Below are 25344 nucleotides of genomic sequence, written 5' to 3'. Positions count from 1 at the left end.
ATGTGGAAGGATCCTATGGGGCCTTGGATGGAGGTGAGGGGGCAGGTGTGGGCACAGGTTTTACACCTCTTGTGGTGGCAAGGGAAGGTGCCTAGCGGAGGCGTGGACCTAACGAGAGAGTCACAGAGAGAATGGTCTCTGTGGGATGCTGAAAGGGGTGGCAAGGGAAATATATCCCTGGTGGTGGGCTCTGACTGTAGGTGACGGAAATAGCAGAGGATAATGAGCTGTATCTGGACGTTGGTATGGTAGAAGGTGAGTTGAAAAATGTGGTGCTGGAAAAACACAGCAGGCCAGGCAGCATCTGAGGAGCAGGAGAATCAATGATTCAGGCATAAGCCCTTCTTCGGGGCTTATGCCCAAAACGTCGATTCTCCTGCTCCTCGGATGCTGCCTGGCCTGCTGTGTTTTTCCAGCAACACATTTTTCAACTCTGGTCTCCAGCATCTGCAGTCGTCACTTTTTCCATAGTGGAAGGTGAGGGCCAGGGGATTCTATCCTTGTTGCGGTTGGAGGGGTGGGGTTCAAGGGTGGGGGTGCAGGAAGTGGAAGAGATGTGCTGGAGGGCATTGTTGATCGAGTGGGAAGGGTAATTGTGGTCTTTGACATAGGGGCCATCTGGGATGGAACTAGAAGGCTGGATGAGCTCAGGTTGATTTCTCTGGAGGGAAGAGGGTGAACCTGATTAAGGTACGTAAGATTATGAGGGGCATGGACAGGATGAATAGAAAGCAGCTGCTTCTCTTAGTCAAAAGGTCAGGAAGGAGGAGGCATTATTTGAAAATGAAAGGCAGGAAGTTTGGAGGGGATTTGAGGAAAGAGCTTTTCACCAAGAGGATGGTGGGGTCTACAATGCACTGCCTGGGAGGATGGTTCATGTGGGTGACTCATCGCATTTAAAATATCCTTGGATGAACACTTGTAGCGTCATAGCACTCAACAGTTTGGGCCTGGTGTGCAAACGTGGGACTAGTGTATTTTTGACAGCACAGGCTCTGTGGGCCAAAGGGCCTCTTCTGCACTGTATGATTCGAAGTAATAAGAGCTTGGAATCTCAGGCTGCAGGGCAAATAGATACGGCAAAGCAATGCAAGGCAGTGATGTTGTGAGCATCCAGATAGGTTCAAAGTAAGAGAGCACTAAGAGAGCAAGTGATGAAGCCCAGAGGTACAGCCTTATCCAGTCCATGAGCGGATGTGTGGTCTGGGGTGCACACTATCCTCGCTGCAGCACTACACTGGTAATTGCAAGCATTGAGGTGCAGGAGTGCTCTGTATATGGATTGCAGATGTGATATAATGTTTCTCAGAGGCTGGTACATGTAGGCTGCCAACGTCCATGGATGTGGGGTGCATCGATGGTGTGCCCATGGCTGTTGTTGCCCAGTGACTGAATTTGCCATGTACTGGCTGTGACTCCCAACAGAGAATTATTGATGTCTTGCCTATTATAAAGATAGGAATCTGAATATTAATGAGGCAAGTTTCAGCAATAATAAAGCTATGAACTCTGCCCATTGTAACCCATTGCTGACAACCAAGGAACTTGCCACATCACTTGTCAAAAAAGCTGTACTGAGATGCTTTTGACATGGAGATCAACGTTGATGCTTCTTGTCTGATTCTGCCACAAATTACACTGTAGACAGGCAGGAGGCCAGAAGTACACAGCAAGCCAGTCAGCATCAGGAGGTGGAGAAGTCGATGTTTCATGTGCAACCCTTCTTCAGGACTGGGGGTGGGTATAGGGGGAGCTGCAAATAAAGGGGCAGGGTGGTGAAGTGGGGAAAGGTGAAGATAGGTAGGGCATATTACCTGGTTGGTCAATGGAAGGAATGGATCCGGTAGGTGGTTGGGAGGGGTGGAAGGGAGGTGGAGGGGCTGGGAAGGGAATCGGGGGTTGGGAAGGGAGGTTATTTGAAATTGGACAACTCAATGTTGAGTCCTCCAGCTGTAGGCTGCCCAGGTGGAAGATGAGGTGTTGCCACTATGATTTACGGTTTGGTTCGTTGTGGCAACGGAAGAGGCTAAGGATGGTCATATCTCGAAACAAGTTACACTGTAGCACATGTCACTTAGGTGCCCATAACTTTTCACCTAATATTTCAGAAGTTCTTTCTTCAGAACCTTAACCTGAAAGCTTTGTTTCTCTCTCCACAGTTGCTGCCAGGCCTACTGATTATTTCCAGTGCTTTCTATTCTTAATTCAAATTTCTAGCACCCACAAATATTTTACTTTACAATTAAATATATATTCTTTTATTTTTGTAAATAAAATTTGAAACTTGCACTATAAAGACAAGCAACCTTCAGACCCTTTGAGATGATATCACTGGTGGAGACTGGCTATTTAACTAATGGTGTCTCTCCATTTCTTTGCTGAGTCTGTGATTTCAGCCTCAGAATCAGTCTGAAGGAAATGATGCAATGAGTAGATATGCAACAACATTTAAATGTGTGCAAAACATTTTGTCCCTAGGTTACAGACATTAGAGAAAAAAATTCTGGTTGCATCTACAGACATGCCATCGATCATGTATGAGATGAGAAATCGGGTAGAATCATTTCGGGAGAAACTTGAAGTAAGATAAATCAATTTTGTGAACAATTAATGTCAAAACACTATATCAAGCCAATGCATTTCCTTTCCGTATGTTGAGCCTTTGTGTGTTTTGATTTCATTATTTTATTTGGTTTATATATTTTATTAAGTATCTCCATGGGTGTATATTATGTCAAATCTCTGAAATGAATTATGCACCAAGATTGGGACAAAAGGCCAGCACAGTGGTTAGCACTGTTGCCTCACAGCACCTTGGACCCAGGTATGATTCCATCCTCGGGCTGTCCTGTGTGGAGTTCACATATTCTCCCTATGCTTGTGTGGGTTTCTTCCGGGTGCTCCAGTTTCCTCCCACAGTCCAAAAAATGTGCAGGTTAGGTGGATTGGCCATGGGAAGTGCAGGATTATGGATCTGCCCAGTCACTGGGGTGCTCCTTGGAGGGTTGGTGTGGACTCAATGGGCTGAATGGCCTGCTTCCACACTGTAGAGATTCTATGATTAAAAGATGGCATTGTTTATTCTAGTTTGAGAAGTTATGGTGTTCCTCACATAATCTGAAAACATTTTACACTTCAGGAGAAGAACAATCACAAAGAAAAGGACAGCATGTCTGATTATTACAGTTCAAATGAATTAAATGAATGTTGAAATACTTTAATCATTTAATCACTCCTTTTTCCTATTTTAACTATTGTATTGAGTTTGGCAAGAAGTGAACAATAGAATACAAATTGTAGTAAAATAAGAAAGTTCACACAGTTGAAATGGATAATTGGAAGTGTTTTTCGAGTATTTGCATCATTACTGTATACACATCACTGTACAACAAATCATTCAAAATAATGCAACTGTGAGACACCAATCTAATGATCTTTCCCTGAGAAATCTTCAGCCCATTCAGCATTGCAATTGCATTCACTCTATCAGCAGAGATAGTGGCAGATGACGTTATGTAACCTAATCCTGACATGCCACAAATTTGAATTAATTGGACTTAACATGGATTTCGTAGCTGTTGGGAAACTCAACTGTTGGGGAATGTTGAGAACTACCTGCCCCCATGGCAAGTGGCCCTTCCAGATCTCCTAGTGTAACATGAGGAGTATCTGCACTCTCTGTAGTTCTCTTGGCAACCCCCAATCTCAGTTCCAGCCTTGACTCCAACTCAGCTCTCCCCGCCTCTTCTTAGTAGAATCATCGAATCCCTAAAATCTGGAAGCAGGCCATTCAGTCCATTGAGATTACACCACTGCTCCAAAGAGCATCCCACTCCTCTATCCTATACCTGTGACCATGCATTTCCCATTTCCCAGACTTCACATCAGTTCTGTTGAAGAGGCATTTACACTCAAAATGCTAGCTTCTCTCTGTCCTTAGATGCTGCCTTACCTGCTGTGATTTCCAGCACTTTTTGTTTTCCATGGCAAATCCACCTAGCCTACACATCCTGGACACCTTTGGTAATTTTGCATGGCAGTCCACCTAACCTGCATATGTTTGGACTGTGGGAGGAAACCGGTACACCCAGAGGAAACCCATGCAGACACAGGGAGAATGTGCAAACTCCATAAAGGCTCCGCCTGAGGGTGGAATTGAACCTGTGTCCCTGGCACTGAGGTAGCAGTGCTAATCACTGAGCCATCATGCAATGGGCCTCCTCCCCCTATCCTCATGTGCCAGGCTGTCCAGTCTGCTTGTCAGAATAAACCATTATTATGGTAAAAATCAGACTCATAATTTCCTTTGTTTGCACATACAGCTCAATGCAAAACCAGGAAATGTGTTCTAAGTTATCTGCACAAATTTTGCTACACTGTATATCTCATTGAGTGAGTCACTAGTTACATGAATAAAAGGAGTGAAGCCGTGGTCATTATCTAACAGATATTTGGTAAGCTCACCAGATAAAGTTGGGGCTTGTCTATTGTTATCGCTGGGTAGCACAATGGAAGTCAATTCCTGGAATTATCACAAAAGTTAAATATTTTGAATAGTACACAAAATTCTGCAATTTACCTGACCTAATATGACAGAAAATACAGATTAGTGTTCTATACTTAACAAGAATAACTTTTTCCTACAAATAAGTAGAATCTAACTATTGGTAAACAATTTTGAACCATTGACATATAACTCAGCTTGTTAAAGCTTTACTCCCCTATAAACTCCCCCTTTACTACAGACATATATACAGACACAGACATTATGGGTGGCCGGAAAGACTGGGAAGGCCTTTCAACAGCTCTTGTTAACAAGGTCCACTGAAATGGTTCTTTGGGCTTGTTAGATGTGCTGCACCATGATTCTCCTTCTCTAGATGGTTTCACTTGGTTGTAGAAGGTACAGGGTGGGCTGGTTCACTTTTTTTAATGAAGTCTCTGGTTTTCTGGCTAAGAGCTACAGCTTATAGCTTACAGCAATGGCAGAGGGGCAAAAGGAAACAACTATTTTCAGGTTTGAGATGCTTTTCACCGTAGACCATAAACATCTCCTTCTCCTGCAGAGGTCAGCCAGCTTTTATGTCATTCTCATCCCCAAATTGTTCATTTATCTGGGGGCCAAGCACTTTTATCATCGATAATTGATCACTAATACACAGACCAATCTGCTACTTGTTACCTACCAAAGCTCCATTTGTAGGCATCCCTTGGATCATCTGTAAACCAGGCTTCCAACTACTGCTTGACCAAGCAGCTGTGTAAATAGCACTTACAATGACTGTCAGGTTACTTGCTTTTAAAAAGTGCAACAATCTTTCAACAATCCTTGTCTTTTTTCAAAAAAAACCTGTTCTTTTCCCAGTTCAGTCCACAGAAGTACAGAAAAATAAAAAAGATAAGGTCTTTATGCCATAGAAGTGTAAGTAAACATTTAAAAGTGGAAGGTGTTTTCAATAAGTCAGACAGAGTCTCAAGGATTAGGCATTACATTTGAAATGTGGACATTCATTTCTTCAGATTTTAATAATTGCTGAAGACGTTTAAGAACTAAAAAATCACATTTTTGTACTACTTTTATCGGTCATTCAGCCCTTAGAGCCTGCTGTACATTCAACAAGTTCAATAACTCCACCCAGGTGACCACCTCTCTAACTCTTGAGTCCCTTGTCTATTGAGAATCAATTTAACTCAGTCCTGAATAAGTTGAATGACCCAACCTTCTCTGTATTCTGAAGAAAGGAATTCTACAAATTAACAACCCTTTGAGAATAAGAATTCTTCATATTACCATCTTAAAAAGGAGACCTCTTATACCTAAGTTCTGTCCCTCGCTAAAGGAACCAAGCTTTCAGTATCCGTCCTATCATGTATGTTTCAATAAGATCAGATCTTGCGTTTCTAAAATCCAATGGATAGAGGCCAACATGTTCAAACTTTCTTCATAAGGTAAGCTTTTTAACCCAGAAATTAGTTGAATGAATCTTCTCTGAATTGCCTCTGATGCAATTATATTCTCTTTCAAGTAAGGCAATCAAAACTGTGCACAGTATTCTGGATGGGGTCTCTCCAAGGCCCTATATAGCTTCAAGGCCATTTATTCCTTTCTTCTTGTAGTTACCAACAAATTTAATTTACTTTCTTTATCACTTGCTATACCTGCATAATTTCCATTGTACTTTCTGTGCATGATGTGACATTGAATGAACTATTGTAATTTTAACTTCCTGGTTCACACTTTGCACATTTAATTAGAAATTCTTCAATTCATTGATTCAGGAGATATACAGTTCTCTGTCCTGTTCACACCAGAAGACCACAAGATATAGGGGTAGAATTTGGCCATTCAGTCTATTAAGTCTGCTCCACTATCCATTCTCTTGCCTTCTTCCGGTAACACAAGTTCCTGATTTCTTAACACTGAAATGTCTTTCTAATTATCACATGTTCCAGGGCTAAAGCCCATAAGAAGGTCTGTCAGCCAGTGGAATTATGATTAGTAACTAACATTGTTTGTTCTTTGCTAGCTGCGAATGCATGTTCTTTACTTCGTCCTTATTAAATTTCTTTAATGTTCCTAGAGCGTTGAACACCTCAGCTGGCTAGGGTTATTTAAAGAGCTGTCAAATGGAACGAACAAGCCGTCACCCTTCTATCACAAACGCTCATTAAGGAAAACAAAAGAAGAGTGCCAGCAAGTAATGGAAAATTACCTGCAGATGAGGTAACATACATTGTGAGGAAACTCACTGTGGTGAAACTATGCACCAACTAAACCCTCTTCTACATTTCTTTTTATTCTTTTGAGGTATGGACTTTGTTCATTGGACACGCATTTATTTTGCGTGTCGAATTGCCCTCGGAAAGGTGGCAGTGAGATGCCTTCCTGATGCGATCTATTTGGTCCATTATGGAAAAAAATGAGCAGGACATGCAGATGTGAACAAGGAACAAAAGAGGCAAAGTTAATATAGAAGAAGAGATTGGCAGCTAAGGGAATCTGAAAAGCTTTTAAAAACATAGAAATAAGAAGAAGGGAAGAGAGAGGAGGAGTGGGCCCAGTTAGGAAAGGGGATCCACACCTGGACATAGAAACAATGACAGAGATACTATATGAATACTTGCCAACTGTCTTTACCAAGGAAGAAGATTGTGGCAGAGTCATATTTTTAAAGAATAATGGGCTAAAATTGGATAAAAAGGATGAATTAAAAAGGATGGTACACTCGATAAGTCACCAGATGGGATGCTCCAAGGATTCTGAGGAAATTTGCAAAATCTTTATTCCTTGCAGATATAGTGGTATTGCCAAGAGACCTGATAATTGTGAATATTATACCCTTGTTCAACAAACAGTGTGAGGATTAACCAAGCAATTACAAGCCAAACGGTCTAACCTAGGTGGTGGGATTATCATTTCAGAAATAATAATCCTGGAACAAATACTACAAATCACTTGGAAGTACAAGTAATAATTAAGAAAAGTCAGCATTTTTCCTAAATGCAGTTTCTAAATGCAATTATTCTAAATGCAGTTTATATTTAACTAACTTGATTAAGATTTTTGATGAGGTAACCAAGAGGTGTGGTGAGGGTAATACATTTGTGGATTTCCAAATGTCAGTAAAATAGAAGCTGAAGAAATACCATCAGTGGAATCTTCACAACCTTGAACAATTGGGCAGTGGTGAGTCATTTGGGAAAATATGGTGAATTTGGAAAAATGGTGATACTGAGAAAAAAAGTCTGATTTTCCACCTAAGACTTTAATGCGAGATGAGAGTCTCACCAGTGAGCAGAAAGGGGTTTATTTGCAAATATTAACATCTCACTGTTACTTATTCATGCCTCAATTATATACAGGATGTTACTTTCCCAGGCAGCAGAGAGAAACTAGATGGTAACAATTCCTGATATGAAAGTCTGAGCTATATCTGGCAGTTCTAGCTCTCTATTTTGTCTTCTGGTCTTCCATATCGACTGTCATAGACAAGCTGGTAGAATGGGTAAAAATCTAGCTGATGATATTTAACATTAAGAGATATATAAGATGATGCATTATGGTAGAAAGAATGAGGAAATATCAACCAAAGTATACAATTCTAAACAGGGTACAGGAGCAGAGGCGCTGGGGTATATGAATATAAATCATTAAAGGTGGAAGGGCAGATTGAGAAAGCAATTATAAAGACATTGCAAAATCCTGAGTTACAGAATGCAAAGGCAATGATCTTAAAACATTAGTTTTTTTGGCCACACCTGGAGTATTAAATCCAACTCTAGCCTCACACTTTACAAAGAATGTGAAAGCAGTAAAGAGAGTTAGGAAGAGATTTATGAGACTGGTTCCAGGGAATAAGAAAATCCAGTTACTTAGACGGGATAAAGAAGCTGGGGTTATTCTCCTTCAAGAAAAAATACTTGAAAAGAGATTTGGTAGAGGTATTTAAAATCCTAAAGTGTCTGGAGAGAGTTGGTCTAGAGGATAATCTCAATTGACTGAAACTTTAAGAAACATAGAATATCAATATGAGGTGATTGATAAAAGAACCAAAGGCAGCTTAAGGATTTTTTATAATTCAGTGAACACTTGTGATATGGGATGCACTGCCTCATAGAATAATGGAGGCAGCTTTAATTGTGGGTTTCAATAGGGAATTGACTAAATTGCTGTTGCAAGATCAGACACAAACTTGTCAGTTTGAGTGACCTCCTGTGTATTAACCATTCCTAAAGAGTGATGGTGCTGGCAAAAATAAATTTTTGTTTTGATACAACATTGACATTTGATATCCCAGAGTCCAAAGATGTGCAGGTTAGGTGGATTGTCCATGTTAAATTGCCCACAGTGCCCAGGGATGTGCAGACTAGGTGGATTAGCTGCGGGGGAATGCAGGGTGACTGGGATAGAGTAGAAGGGTGGGTCGGGGTAAAATGTGCTTAGGAGAGGCAGTGTAGACTCAATAGGCCGAATGACCTGCTTCCACACTGTAGGGAATTCTATGATTCCATGAAATCATCAAATTTGTTCGCAAGCATGGTAATGGTAATGCCCTGGGGAGTGTTGCTGAACAAGGAGTGCAGGTTCATAGCTCCTTGAAAGTGGAGTCGCACGTAGATAGGATAGTGAAGAAGGCGTTTGGTATGGTTTCCTTTATCAGTCAGAGTATTGAGTACAGGAGTTGGGAGGTCATGTTGCGGCTGTACAGGACAGTGGTTAGGCTACTTTTGGAATATTGTGTGCAATTCTGGTCTCCTTTCTATCAGAAGTTATTGTGAAACTTGAAAGGGACCCGAAAAGATTTACATGGATCTTGCCAGGTTTGGAGGATTTGAACTAGAAGGAGAGGTTAAATAGGCTGGGGCTGTTTTCCCTGGAGCATGGTTTATAAAATCATGAAGGGCATGGATAGGATAAATAGGCAAAGTCTCTTCCCTGGGGTGCGGATGTCCAGAACTAGAGGGCATAGGTTTAGGGTGAGAGGGGAAAGATATAAAAGATACCTGAGGGGCAATTTTTTTTCATGCAGAGGGTAGTACATGTATGGAATGAGCTGCCAGAAGAAGTGGTGGAGGCTAGTACGACAGTAACATTTAAAAGGCATCTGGATTGGTATATGAATAGGAAGGGTTTAGAGGGATATGGGCTGGGTGCTGGCAGATGGGACTAGATTGGTTTGGGATATCTGGTCGGCATGGACGGGTTGGACTGAAGGGTCTGTTTCCATGCTTTACATCTCTATGACTCTAAACAATGAAGGGAGTGCAGAGGAGATTTACGAGGATGTTGTTTGCAGCAGTTTTGCTCCAAGGAGAGGCTGGATAGGTTCAGATGGGCTTATTTTTGTGATCATAGAAGCTGATCTGTTTGAAGTGTATAAGTCTATGAGAACATGGACAAGGTGGATAGAAAGCAACTATTCCCCTTAGTTGAAGAGTCAGTAACAACAAGGCCTCATTATAAGATGATGGGTAGGAGGTTTAGAGGGATTTTATGGAAAGGTGTTCTTTCTACCCAGAGGGCACTGGGAATCTGGAATACACTGCCTGGGAGGATAGCAGAGGCAGGTAAACTCCAAACCTTCAAAAATTACTTGGATGAGCACTTGAAATGGCATAACATTCAAGGTTGTAAAAGTAGATAAGTGATGGGTTTTTTTGTCAGTGTGGACTAAATGGGCTGAAGTGCCCCTCTTGTATTGCATGACTCTATGATTATGACTGAATGAATTTGTTGGACATTGGAAGCCAAACTCAGCAGCAACTGACACTGAAGTCCCATCAACCCCAAACAGCAAAGCTAATATTCCTGGAGGAAGATTTTGGCCAGGTAAGACCCGAATAGTACCATGAGACTTTACATTCCCCTGAAAAGGCATTTGGGACTCAATTTAATGAAAAGAATTGGGCTTCCAGTGTTGCAACTTTTGCTCAATGGTGTGCTGAAATGTACAGGAATCACGAAATAACCAAAACAAATATTGAAGTTATTCCTCATTATGATAAGTGAAAACTTTCATTCCATGGTACAGAAGGTATTTTAGCTGCTGTAGGAATTACATGACTTCTATTTGTGTCAGATTAACTTAACTCAGTCAGTGAGTTGTTTGCCATATTCTGTGCAAAGAAGCAGTAACTTTGGCCAACTCTATAATCCTTGGGTGGAACAAGTGGCCTTCTCCTTGGCTAAGATGATTTGATTACCTTATCTCCTAAAACAAGAACAGAACCTTGAATAGAAATAGAAGCTTTATTAGACCTGAGTAGCCAGCTAAATATTGCTAACCAGCTGTTAATTCGAGGGACATCATTGCTGTTGACAGAGTAAGTGAGATCTCTCTTAAAATATCACTTATTCTTTTTCACTGCAGCAGTCTTGAGGTCACAGAAGAAGTCAGACAGTATCTGAAGACACCAACCTTTGATAACTGGTACGCAAGCCTTGGGGTCTTCCCAGCGCAAGTTTTTAATCAGTATCAATTAATTGTTGTTGGTTTTGAATGACCTGTTCAGATATGTTAAGACATGTAAAAGGTGGGACTTGAATTCAAGTTTTCTAGCTCACTGGACAACAGCCACTGGACAACAGCCCACAATTACTTGTGTATTTGAACTGAATGATAAATATCGGCCCAATATTTGTCCAACTGGAAGCCCATCTATATTTCTGAATTAATAATTGACAGACTTGTCTGCTGTTAATGTTTTGGTTTGTATCTAGGGGTGGCACGGTGACACAGTGGTTAGCACTGCTGCCTCACAGTGCTAGAGACCGGGGTTCAATTCCCGCCTCAGGTGATTGACTGTGTGGAGTTTGCACATTCTCCCCGTGTTTGCTTGGGTTTCCTCCGGGTGCTCCGGTTTACCTCCCACCGTCCAAAAATGTGCAGGTTAGGTGAATTGGCCATGCTAAATTGCCCATAGTGTTAGGTAAAGAGGGGAATGGGTCTGGGTGTGTGGCGGGTCGATGTGGGCTTGTTGGGCCGAAGGGCCTGTTTCCACTCTGTAAATAATCTAATCTTCTCGGAAACGTTGTTAATTATGATTGACCCCAAGTATTAGTCAATTTTAAGTAGTATGTGTACTAGCTGCTGTCAGCTAATGCTTATAAATTGATAAGATAAGCAGTGATTCCATCACTGTTATTAATGTTACAACCTACATTCCATCGCACATTGACAGCAGGAAACGTGCAGATTGTCAGCGTGCATTGTGACACTTCATTGGTACCAACAAATCTCTAGATTGGAATACAAGCACCATTCCAAACTCATCATAAGTGTACAACTTAAAACTTATCTTTCAATACTATCAGGCATTCAGTTAGGTGGGGTTGTTTGTAACTGATCATTAGGTAGCAAGAAACAATGATGGAACCAGAGGAATATCGAACTAAATATCAGGATTAGGCTATTCTTCCATTTGAGCTTGCTCCACCAAGTGGTTCTAACATAAAATGGAATAGAAGTTTATGATAAGCTTGTGAATGTTGGAATGACATTTCCACCTTGAATCCAGACATTTTTTTTTCAAAAATTGGTTAATCACCTGTGACAAAACTCATAAGTGAATCAGGAAGACATTCATGACTCGCAGCTGCTAATCTGATTGGTTAATTCAAGATAACTGTCTATGCACTACCAGTGTGAATATACTGTAAGTAAGTCTGGGAGTCAATTGAAATGTAACAATTTGTTCACTTGGTGTACTTTGCAACCATAGACCTAGATATACTGTCATCAGAAAGTCCCGAACAGAGTCCAGGCCCATCCACAGGAAATAATGTAAATCAGAGGAGAGTTTGGACTTCTCAAGTTCAACTCTACTGGTGAGGTAGACGTCTCCTGTCACTAAGCTGATTTTGAATCCATCTTGTCAAGTTACCCAGGATCCTATGAGCGTTTACCTTCTTTATAAGTTTCTCATATGGAACCATGTCAAAGACCTTGCTGAAATCCAGAAAAAACTACATCAACTGCCCTATCCTCATCCAAACACTTGGCCACCTCCTCCAAAAATTCCATTGGATTTGTTAAGCCTGACCTTCTTCTAACATAGCATTGCTGACTATCCCTGATGAAACCTTGCTACTCTAAATGGAGAATAATTTTCCCTTTCACTATTTTCTCCAATAGTTTTCCTGTCATTGGCATTAGACTCACTGATCTATAGTTCTCTGGTTTATCTCTACCACCCTGCTTGTAAAGTGGAACCACATTAGCTGTTTTCCAGTTCTCTGGCACCTCCACTGTGGCCAGAGATGATTTAAAAATTCAAGTCAGGGCCCCTGAAAATGTTTTCCTTTGTCTTCTGAACCAGCCTGGGATATAACTCATCCAGATCTTTAATGCCTTCTCGCTTCTTAATCAATTAGTTCAAGAACTTCACAGTCCATCATCTCATGTTCTGTACTTGAATCTTCCATCTCCCAATTAAAGACAGATGTGAAGTAAACATTTAACCATTTACCAATATCCTCAGGCTTCATGCACAGAGTTCCCCCATGGTCCCTAATAGGGTCTACTCGTTCCCTGGTTATTCGCTTCCCCTTTGATATACCTGTAGAATATCTTGGGATCCTCCCTGCCAGCATTTTCCATCCTAATTGCTTCTTTGAGTTTCTCCCTGCACATCCTATACCCCTGTAGGGCCCCTGTTGTTTTGAATAATCCAATTTCTGAACAGGCACGTTCCTCCAAGACTTGGCCATCTATGGACTTTATCAGCCTTGTAACCCTGTCATGTACATGTCTTTCATTGAAATTAGTAGAGAGAGGAAAGCAGGGTCTTTGTGAGGAACACAGAACAATGGATGAACAAAATGGAGAGGCTTGGAAATAATTAGATAACTCTTTCAAAGAGCTAATTTTCTGTATTACGTGATTCTTAAATAGATGAGGACTGGGAGTAATTTACAAGTAGGAGGAAGACTTTTTTTGTCATCATGTCTGGTGAACACCATGGTGATGCATAATTGATTTTTATTAAGAATGCAAATACATCTATCAGCTGGGTTGGCTGTTTATTCTCATGGCTTTGTTTACTATTTATCTGTACCACAGTTAATTATGTCTTTTTTTTTCAAGCTTATCAAATTGGATGAAAGCAATTACATCCCATTATCATTCATATCACTGTTCCAAAGCAATGGCTACAATGAACATGTAATCGGAATTGAAATTAAATTCAAGGTAGCACCAGTTTTTGACAGTGAACTAATGCAATTGTAAAACAATCAAAGACTTGTGTAGGAGTCCTGCTTTTTTTTTCAGATTTATGAGGCCTGCAACATAGAGGGCATGGATAATCATATGAATTTGAGAGTCACTCTATTTGGACAACTCTTTGCTAGCTGTGGTCTATTTGCAGTTAATAACAATAAACCCCCAAAGTCTTAGTGGTGCCAGACAATGTTGATAATTGTGACTAAATTTGTAAAGTGAATGCCAACTTTAAAGTGCATTTGGAGATTTTGCTTCCAGCTTTATTTGGTTTGCCTCCCTTGTCTTTCTGCAGTGCTTCACATCAACCAATGATTTTTACTTTCTCTTGCAGAAGAAGAGCAGAGGTTTAAGCAGTGATATGACTGTCAGTCCAGCATTTGCATGCATTCATGTTTGATCCAAGGCCAAATTTTAATAAGAGATGCAAAGGCATCTTTTCTGATATGCCACCCTTCTCTTATCAAGTCTTTCCAATCTTTCACTCCCAATCTTGTCTCTTATTTGATAAATACCACTGAACCATTGCTCCTGTGAAGAACATAAATTTATTTTCTTAACGTTTACATGTTTCACGTTTCACTATTGGGGGAGAGATCTGTCTACATATACATGTCTCTAAATCTGTCAACTGCTTACATTTTGGGGCAAGGCTGTTATAATTCATGCCAGATATTATAAATTTGATTTTGTTGGGCTTGAGTCTGATCTTCAACTACAAGTCTCAGATTGATAGGTGAGTGCAAATGCACCCAAAATATTTCAATATTTTGACACTGGTGATGATTTTGTGTTAACCTCAAGACTCTTTTCACACCAGGCAATGGGAAGATGCAGAGATCATGGTGCTCCTTCAACTGATGTACATAGACTTGGATTTTATGAACAAATTCAACATTGAAATGGAAGTTCTGCAACAGTTCCTTTTTGAGGTGTATCGCCATTATAACAACATTCCCTTCCATAACTTCAAGCATTGCTTCTGTGTCACCCAGATGGTAAGATAATTACTGGTGCAAAGGGCACAAATTTAACTTACCTGGTGGTGGGACCCTGATAATATTGGATGCAATGCTGGTTTGGAACTCATCCATTTTCAAACTCTATTGAAATCAATGTGTAACATTGGGTGGGTTGTAAAATGGGTGTCCCACCTGATCCAGTGGGCTTCCCACATGGTAAATCAGATCAAAATTGTCTTTTAAGTCTCCAAACTTGAGATATGTTTGCTTTATTTTCATTTTTACTACATTTCTGGTTTTGAGTATAATTGGAATTCCTTCCTCTCAGCTCTGAAAACCAAGAGAATTGTCATCGCAAGTCTTGAAGTGGCTGAATCATGTTTGGGGTATAGTTCACTGGGAAGCAATCGACCTTTGATATCTTGCCCAATAATCTATTTCATGTGAGTGAGGCTGAACAGTGAATGTCAGAAAGCTGTCCAAATACAGAGGGCTTTGCAACCAAGTCTGATGTAAATTCAGTCTATACATTCAGACACTTTTCACCCAGGCAGTTTTACAGTCCCTCTGTAGCAGTGAAGCTAATTTCAAATTGTTGAGCTTGACTCAAATGATACAAGGCTCTATAGTCTGGAGTCTTTCAGTTCTGTGTTATTCAATTCCACAATGCCAATGACCTGGAAATTGTGCATGATTTCTGATCAATCTCAGTGTAATCTGAGCAGGATGAATGAAATAACATGAAATATTGAAGAATTTTAAAAGTCAGTTGACCTTCACTACTTTTCACATGAGCATCCATTGACTTTTATTCAAAGCCAAACCACCCACAAAACTGGTAATCTTCCTCCAAGATGCAAAGGTGATAAAACATGTATTTGATTGTGTCCATTACATTGCTCCTAGTCACCTGTGTAGCTTCAATTGTTTGATGGTCACAACTCGTGTTTATGAAAGGGAGATTTAAAAAAAAAACAGTAACTTTAACTGAATAAAAGGTGCATGGAATCAGTTAGTTAAAGAATTGTTCACTGGCTTGCATTTCTAACCTTCCTCATGGTTCTGAGTGATGCCTTGTTCTTGACACAAATCAATTGCAGTAAATTATACACTGATTTACAGAAGGTTTAATTTCTGGACTAATGAAAATGAGATTGCATGGAAAATTGAATATAACTTCACCTTCCCTAAATTGACATAGTGTATTCTGGGTACATTGTTCCCTTAGCAGAAGGTCTATGCCAATCAGGTTATCAAGTGATGTGTCAATAACTATCATTCTTTTAAAAAGCCCCAAACTTCTCCAATTCAATACATTATAAAAGCAAAATTGATTGAATGACTTCCCATTGATTACCCGTGGGCTATCATCTGATAAATGTAATGAGGTTTCAACCAATCCTGTCTTAGAAGCTGCTTTCCAATTAATACCAGGGCTAATGACTCCACTAAGTTTAAACAGAACACCGAGATGATCGGGAGATGGTGGTATGATTGAAATCTAGATGGCACAAGTAATGCTGTGGAGCTATGGGATCAAATCCCATTATGGCAACTCGTGGAATTGAAATTTAATGAATAAATCTGCAATATAAAACTAGTCTTAGTAATGGACACCAAGAAATCCTTCCTGACTATGGTAAGAACTAATCTGGTTCTTTAGGGAAGGAAACCACATCTGGACCACATGTGACAACCACTGCGGTCTGGTTTACTGTTAACTGCACTGTGAAGCAAGCCACCCATTTCAAGGACAATTACTGACAGCAAAACACCCACAGCCCATGAAAGAATAATGGGAAAAAAATTAAATTGGGCTAAATGGAAAAAATACATTCATTAGAAGTGTCATTAAAAGATATGTGTTATAACCTGGGAGAAAATTACATTCTGAGGATTAATGATACATATTAATATCAAATACTATGTAATTATCTGCAGTGACTAATTTTAAGAGCGTTATGAATAAAAGACCAGTGCAGATCACATTCAAAGGTATACTTTTAAAGTGCAAGCTTTTTTTGTATGTCATGCATTCATATGTGTTTAAGAGTTTATTAATCCCTTAATAATAAATGAGAGGTCAAAAATCTTTACTGATAGATTTTTCAATAGAGGAGTCAAGGCTCCGTTTTAAGCCCATTCTGCACTGCATGACCAACTCAGCTGGAGTGGCAGTCAGAGACATGGTGTTGCAGTTGGCATTCATGCCCTGTACGAGGGAGGTAAAATCAACCAGGGCTCTCCCTCCGGAGTATTACGTAATAAATACCATTGAGGCTGCATGTGTGTCAATGTTATATAAGAATAGTATTAGCCCATTTGCAATGGCCTCAACCCGTGTGAAGGCATAGAACCACAGCACAAAAGAGACCAGTTTGTCCATTGAGTCCATCTCTTTCGATGAGCAGTGCAATAAGTCCCATTTCCCCAATCTTTCCCCATACCCTTTCCATCTCTTCTTCACTTCCAAATATCCAGTTCCCTTTTAAGCTTACTCTTGAATCTGTAAGGACCATTCTTTCAGCTTATCATTCAAAACTGAATCATTCAGAGCATGAAAATATTTTTCTTTATCTCATCTTTGATTCAAAGTTCAATTCCCTTAACTCTATCTCCCTTGGTTATTGAAGCTTCAGCTAATTGAAAGTTTCTTTTTATTTACCCTATCCATTTTTAAATACTTTTTCATGGAGTGTGGGCTTCACTGACATTTGCCTGCATTTCTCCTATTCGGTATTAATGTTACATTGAAATTTAATGAAAACAGAAATTTCAAATGACGCACCCAGCAACTTGTAAAATATCTGGCCCATTAATAGTAAACTCTTCACACATTTTGTCATAAATAACTGGCATCCCTTTCTCTCCATATTGTTAATATTTATTGGGGTTGTTGTGTTTAGAGCATAGAATAGTACAGCACAGTACAGGCCCTTTGGCCCTTGATGTTGTGCTGACCTTTTATCCTACTCTAAGATCAGACTAACCTACATACCCTTCATTTTACTATTGTCCATGTACCTGTCCAAGAGTCGTTTAAATGTCCCTAATGTATCTGACTCTACTACCACCACTCTCTGTGTAAAGAACCTACCTCTGACATCTCCCCTAAACCTTCTTCCAATCACCATCTTGTACACCTCTATCAAGTTGCCTCTAACCCTTCTTCACTCCAATGTGAAAGGCCTCAGCTCCCTCAACCTTTCTTCATAAGATATGCCTTCCAGTCCAGGCAGCATCTTGGAAATCTCCTCTGCACTATCTGTAAAGCTTCCAAATCCTTCCTTTAATGAGGTGACCAGAACTGAACACAATATTCCAAGTATGGTCTAACCAGCTTTATAGAGCTGCAGCTCTTAAACTCAAACCTCCTGCTAATGAAACCCACACCAATATGCCATGCACCTTCTTAATAACCCTATTAACTTGGGTGGCAAATTTGAAGGATCTATGGAGCTGGACCCCAAGATCCCTCTGTTCCTCCACACTGCCAAGAATCCTGCCTTTATCTCTGTAATATGCATTCAAATTTGACCTTCCAAAATAAATCACTTCACAGTTTTCCAGGTTGAACTCCATCTGCCTCTTCTCAGCCCAGTTCTGCATCCTGTCAATGTCCCGTTGCAACCTACAACAGCCCTCCACAATATCCACGACTCCACCAACTTTTGTATCATTGGCAAAATTTCTAACCCACCCTTTTACTTCCTCATCCAAGTCATTTATAAAAACCACAAAGAGCAGAGGTCCCAGAACCGATCCTTGCAGAACACCACTGGTCACCAAGCTCCAGGCTGAATACTTTCCATCTACTACCATCCTCTGTTTTCTATGGGCTAACCAATGCTGTATCCGACAGCCAAATTTCCCTGTATCCTATGCCTTCTAATTTTCTGAATGAGCCTACACGGGGAACCTTATCAAATACCTTGGTAAAATCCATATACCCCACATCCACTGTTCTACCTTCATCAATGTATTTTGTCACATCCTCAAAGAACTCAGTAAGGTTTGTGGGGCATGACTTGCCCCTCACAAAGCCATGCTGGCTATCTCTAATCAAACTTTCATTTTTCAAGTAATCATAAATCCTGTCTCTCAGAATCCTCTCCAATAATTTACCCACCACAGACGTAAGACTGACTAAATCATTGAATCCCAACAGTATAGAAACAGGCCCTTCAGTCCAACAAGTCCACACCAACTTTCCGAAGTGTAACCCACCATGAGCCATTCCCCTACTTCTCTACATTTACCCCAACTAATGCACCTAACCTACACATGCCTAAACACTTTGGGCAATTTAGCATGGCCAATCCACCTAACCAGCACATCTTTGGATTGTGGGAGGAAACCGGAGCACCCGGAGGAAACCCATGCAGATACAGGGAGAATGTGCAAACTCCACACAGACAGTCACACAAGGCAGGAATCGAACCTGGTGCTGGGATGCAATAGTGCTGCTAACTACTGAGCCACCGTTCCGCCCCCATCTGGGTCTGGGACTGGTCTGTAATTCCCAGGATTATCCCTATTTGCTTTATTGAATAAGGGAGTAACATTTGCCACCTAGTTTGGCAGGGGAGGGGGGGAGGCGGGTATTGAGGGTGGTGGGAACCAGAGTTACAGATCTGAGGATGGAGTAGCTAGAGAAAAGGCAGATACAGCATGCAGAGAGTCTATAAGAAGGGATAAAGAGTTGATAGGGTGAAGTTGCTGTCAATGCGATGGGTTTAAGTGTGTCTCTATTAACACAAGAAGTATCAGGAATAAGGGTGATGAACTTAGAGCATGGATCAAGACTTGAAACTATGATGTTGTGGCATTACGGAGACTTGGATATCACAGGGGCAGGAATGGTGTTGGATGTTCCAAGGTTTGGATGTTTCAAAAGGAATGGGGTGGAGGTTGGAGATAAAAGAGGTGGGGAGTGGCATTGCTAATCAGGGATAGTATCACAGCTGCAGAAAGGTAGGTCATTGAGGAGGGTTTCTCCACAGAGTCAGTATGTGTGGAAGTCAGAAACAGGAAAGGAGCAGTCACTTTATTGGGAGTTTTCTACAGAACACCCAATAGCAACAGAACCATGGAGGAGCAGATTGGGAGGCAGATTTTGAAAAGGTGCAGGAATAACAGTGTTGTTGTGATAGGTGACTTTAACTTCCCTAATATTGATTGGAATATTCTTGGATCTAATAGTTTTGATGGAGCAGTTTTTGTCAGGTATGTGTAGGAAAACTTCCTGACTCAATATGTAGATAGGCCAACTAGAGGGGAGGCCATATTTGATTTAGTGCTTGGCAATGAAACAGGTCAGGTGTCAGATCCTTTAGTGGGAAAGTATTTTGGTGATAGTGATCACAACTCCCTGACCTTTACTGTTGTTATGGAGAGGGATAGGTGCAGATAGTACGTGAAAGTGTTTAATTGGTGGAGGGGGAATTACAATGCTATTAGGCAGGAACTGGGACACCTAAATTGGGAACAGGTATATACATGACAGAAATGTGGAAGTTGTTTAGGGAACACTTGCTGATAGTGCTGGACAGGTTTGTCCACGGAGGCAAGGAAGGGATGGCATATTGAGAAAACTGTGGGTAACAAGGGATGCAGAATATCTCGTCAAGAGAAAAAGGAAAGCTTACTTAAGTTTGAGGAGACAAGAATCAGACAGAACTCTGGAGGATTACAAGGTAAGCCAGGAAGGAACTAAAGAATGGACTTAGGAAAGTTAGAAGGGTGCATCAAAAAGCATTAGTGTGTAAGATTAAGGAAAACCCTAAGGCATTCTACACTTTTGTGTGGAATAAGAGGATGGCCCGGGTGAGGGTAGGGCCGATCAGCGATAATGGAGCCTACTTGTGCCTGGAGTTGTAGGAGGTAGGGGAGGTCCTTAATGAATATTTTGCTTCAGTATTCATGACTGAGGACAGGGTGAAAGAAACTGAGATGTTCGAACATGTTCATGTTAAGAAAGTGGATGTACTGAAAATTTTGAAAACATAAGGGTAGATAAGTGTCCTGGGCCAGATAGGATATACCCTATGTTACTACAAGAAATTAAGAAAGAGATTGCTGTGCATTTAATGGTGCTCTTTGCATCTCCACTGTCCACTGCTGTAGTGCCAGATGATTGGAGGGTGGCAAATGCTTTGTCTAATGCTTCCCATGTTTGCTGAAGGTAGTCCCAAATAAACTGTTTGTATTCTCTTGATAAATATGACAGAATCTTGCAGGATGAAATTTACCACACCATTACTTTACATATGTTTACTGATTACTTGCTATAAGCTAAGAAGTTTTTTAAGATCTTGTGTGGCACGTGAGCCATGTTGGCAAGGCCATCATTTGTTATCCATCGCTGATTGCTCTGGACAGCTTGGTGGTGAGCTACCATCGGAAAGTTGGTGATGGTCCTGAATTGAGAAGCTTCAGGACACCTTTGCCGAGGTTTCTCATCGTATTGTCACAGGGAATTCCATCTTTTATTGCTTCATGTGAATCAGCGGAAACTCTCCACTGATTGGTGTCATCTCTAGCACAAAGGAAGATGGTTGTGGTTGTCGGAGTTCAGTATTGTCAGCTCCAGGACATCTCTGCAGGAGTTCCTCAGGATAGTGGATGTTTGCTGATATCCATGCACACCACACAAGTGTCAGGCAATGACCATCTTCAAATGTAGATATGAACCTAAAATTTAAATTAGTTACATGAAATTAACTGAAATGAGGGAAATAAAAGAATCCTGGTGATGATAAATTGATCAAGCAGGTCACTTGTTTTAATGTGTTTCTGTCTTGTTGTGGAACTAAAAACCCCTGCTTGGCTCATCATATCTGCACCAACCCTCTCAAGAGCATCCCACCCTATAATCCTTGCATTTGGCATAGCTAACCCATCTAGCCTACACACCACAAAGCAATTTAGTACAGCCAAACTACCTAACTTGTATATCTTTGCACTGTGGAAAGAAATCAGAGCACCTGGCAGGAGTCCACACAGACAGTCACTCAAGACTGGAATTGAACACCGATCTCTGGCATTGGGAGGCAGCAGTGCTAACCACTGAGCCACTATGCCACTCAGTTATACTGAAGGAATGTGTGTATGTGTGTGTTTACATTGAATGTTATAACTCAGCAGCAATGAACTGAACTGTCACAGTAAAACTGTCTGGAAAAGCTGTCGTGCTATTTAAACAGTCACAGTGAATCAGATGTAATAATGAGAACTATTTATCAGCTACATTTATGACTGTCTTGGAATTGTGCTGTGTAGACAACTGTTGATTCATTAGCATAAAAGTAGTGAGTATCTTGAATAAATCGGCTTTAAGTCAAAGTTCATGAAGTCCAAGAATTAAATCTATTTCCAGGAAGAGACATGTAAGTCTTAGTGAGCAATGAATCGTATTGGCTGTGGTAGATGACATGGCTGTGATGTTTGTCAGTGGTCAACCTGATCATTTGCTGGAAACTGGACAGTGAGTGGCACAGTGGTTAGTGCTGCAGCCTCACAGCACCAGGGACTTGGGTTCAATTCCCACCTTGGGCAACTGTATTGAATTTATTTCATAGTGTGTCTCATTTTGTTTCATACAGATGTATGGGTTGATCTGGTTAACAGACCTTCAAAACAAAATGGATGATATTGATATCCTAACCATGCTCACCTCAGCAATATGCCATGATCTGGACCATCCAGGCTATAACAATGCATATCAGGTAATAATATCCATTGGAAACATATTAACATGGCACTGTTTTGCATATATATTTGTTTATTTATGCAATTTATATAAGCCATTAATGTTTTTCTGATTACATTGATAACAATAGCAGGAAAAGGCAGAAGTTTGCTATCAAATATTTGGGCTCCTTCATTACTTGCACAGCATGGACTTTTTTTTGTGTACAAACATACTCATGTACTTTAGATCAACTAAAATAGCTAAGTTGGAGTGGTAAGTAATGAAAGATCACATCCTTGATTTAATATAGTACCTGTGTGAGCAACCCTCTGTTTGTAGTCCATAGCCTTCACTGTTGTGTTCATGTCAAGATGGGAAATTACTAGCCCTAGGTCACCGTGTTATATCATTGCTGACAATTGGACAATGAGATCCAGGAAAGTCAATATTTCTATTTTCCAGTACTTCCATGTTTTCCTGCCACAGGCGCTGTAGTGGGTTTCAATTATTCCTGGAAGATCATAAAGTTCCATCCCACCTGACCTCCATGATAACATTTCTGGGTTTCGTGGTCTACCTTGTGGATAATTGACTGGCCAAGAGCAGACAAACCCATACTGCTTGTTGGGTTGAGGGAGTCCAGTAGTTTATCGAACCCATGTTCAGTCCAGAGTTCAGCTTTTTATATAATCATAGAATAGAATCATAGAATCCCTACGGTGTGGAAGCAGGCCTTTTTACCGATCGAGTCCACACTGACCTACTCAGAGCATCCCACACCCCCTACCTTTCCCTGTAATGCTGTATTTCCTATGGCTAATCTACCTAAGCTGCATACCCCTGGACACTTCGGACAATTTAGCGTGGCCAATCCATCTAACCTGCACATCTTCGGATTGAGGGAGGAAACTGGACCACCCGGAGGAAGCCCATGTGGACATAGGGAAAATTTGCAAACTCCACAAAGTAAGTCACCAAAATCGAACCTGGGTTCCTGGCACTGTGTGGCAGCAGTGCTAACCACTGAGCTACTGTGCCACCCCCGCGGGCCTGTTTCCCAAATGCCTATTCACAATAAACAATTAACATACAAGTCTGCAGTGTGCTGGAATACTTTCCTTTTGTACGAGTGACAGCAACTCAAACAACATAAAGGTCAACACCATCCAGAGTGGAGCATCCCACTTCATTGGCATCACACTCACTCTCTTGAACATTCGCCCCCTTCACCACCGATGCACAGTGGCAGTATCATCTCCAGGATATGTTACAGCAACTCACCCACGCTCCTTCAACAGCACCTTTCAAATCTGACAGCTCTGACTTGAGATTCCTTCACCCTGACAACTGTAGCTGTTCAAGAAAGCAGCTCACCACCACCTTCTCAAAGTCATTTCGTGATGAGCAATTAATGTTGGCCTTGCTAGTAGCTCACATCTCATGAGTAAATGAAAAAAATGACAAGAGATATTGTAATCTCCAGTAGATTGGGAGAGTTAAGAACAGGATGCACAGACACCGATTATAAAAAAGTCACTGCTTTACATCAGATGTGACATGTGGTCAATTTTCTTATCTCATAAGTATCTCATAACAGTATCTCTCAATGTTACTGATGCTCTAAAGATAGTAGCTATTTGGATCCAATGGGGACTATGTCAAATATCTTTTACATTCATTAGATATTTGCACCTCTGGTGGACCTACGAGGAAGATGCATCTATCTTGCTGGCAGTATAGTGTGAATAGGCTTTGGGATTGTAGATAATTTGAGCTGCTAGCAGATTTGAGATTGTATGCATTTCCTAATGCACTCACATGACAAGTACAGCATCCTCCTGAAAGTGGTTTATCCTGAATGGTAAAGTTGTAGACTGCCTTTTGAAGCAAAGTGAAGGATGATTACCTTCTTCATACAGCTTTACAAGCAAGAAAAGCCACTGCACATCAATGTTAAAATAATGATGGTAATCTACTCTGATCTTTAATGAAAATGTTTCTTAATCGTTCATTTTTTAAATGAAGACTTTATCTTTGGATGATCCAAATTTTAGACTATCATCTTCCATACCTTCAGTTGAAATTTATCTACCTGCTAATCCCAATAGATGCATCCTTTGCTACAGCAGAACCATAAAATGTGGCTGATAATATTAGGAAACTGAGTAATCGAGACTTATTTAAATCTAATGTACTGAACTTCTTTGCTATGGAACTGGAGCTGCATGGGATTATACGTTTATAGGTTTATTTATTATTTCAACAAGACTTCAAAACTCATTGGAGTTATTTGTTACTTGTCAAGATGTCATTGCAAGATAATAAGGACATTATTTATAAAATGCATGCAGAAACCTTACATGCATTATACCTCAAATTTCTATAAAAATTGGTGCCTTTGGTATCTTTAAGTTGGAGATGTGAATTTGGAGCACTGTGTTGTATGTTTTTTGTTATAAACATACCAATCGCACAACAAGGATTAGCAAAACAATAATGTGGGCTTTTGTTTGAAGATAAGATTACACACAGATCACGCTAACGGGGAAGCTATGTGAAATAACTCCACCAAGGCCGGTATCCTGTCACTACCTCACCATTTACTTACACGTGCATAGTACATAGCACTAATCCAGCTACCTCAGTGCCTGCTCCAAGAGTGAACAGAAACCCTAACATTCTTGTCAGCCAGGTCTCCTTGATTGAACCAGGTTTATAGCCCCAATCAGGGAACTCATATTCTATGAGGTCTACCTGACCTTGTTCCAATCACTACATCCCTCCCCCACCTAAGTCCTAAGACTTCTTTTTCCTGTAGCTTGTCCTGGGATGTTTTTGCACCAGGTCCAGTTCCTCTGACTCAGTATTGGGTACAGGCAGTGGGTACTGGATTGTAGCCCGCATCTTGCAACCGGAGCATCTCGGCCAAAATTCATCTTCTTTGAATGGTAATGGTGTAGAGGCTACA

At 40.7% G+C, this 25344-nt stretch overlaps 1 protein-coding gene across 1 annotated transcript in view; it reads left to right on the top strand.

The window, feature by feature from the left end:
• Window positions 1-25344, top strand: part of LOC122551758 (high affinity cGMP-specific 3',5'-cyclic phosphodiesterase 9A) — a 112348-nt gene that overhangs the window by 53117 nt on the left and 33887 nt on the right. The window contains exons 4-8 of the mRNA XM_043694198.2: window positions 2479-2581; window positions 6582-6724; window positions 10872-10931; window positions 14542-14719; window positions 22288-22410. Coding sequence (XP_043550133.1) covers window positions 2479-2581; window positions 6582-6724; window positions 10872-10931; window positions 14542-14719; window positions 22288-22410 — 607 coding nt within the window. The remainder of the gene's footprint in view (window positions 1-2478; window positions 2582-6581; window positions 6725-10871; window positions 10932-14541; window positions 14720-22287; window positions 22411-25344) is intronic.

This window comes from Chiloscyllium plagiosum, unplaced genomic scaffold, assembly GCF_037043375.1.
Source record: "Chiloscyllium plagiosum isolate Xiang-an unplaced genomic scaffold, Cpla_swu_hap1 HiC_scaffold_7, whole genome shotgun sequence".
Classification (NCBI taxonomy): domain Eukaryota; kingdom Metazoa; phylum Chordata; class Chondrichthyes; order Orectolobiformes; family Hemiscylliidae; genus Chiloscyllium; species Chiloscyllium plagiosum.
This window is presented reverse-complemented; position numbering and strand designations above follow the sequence as displayed.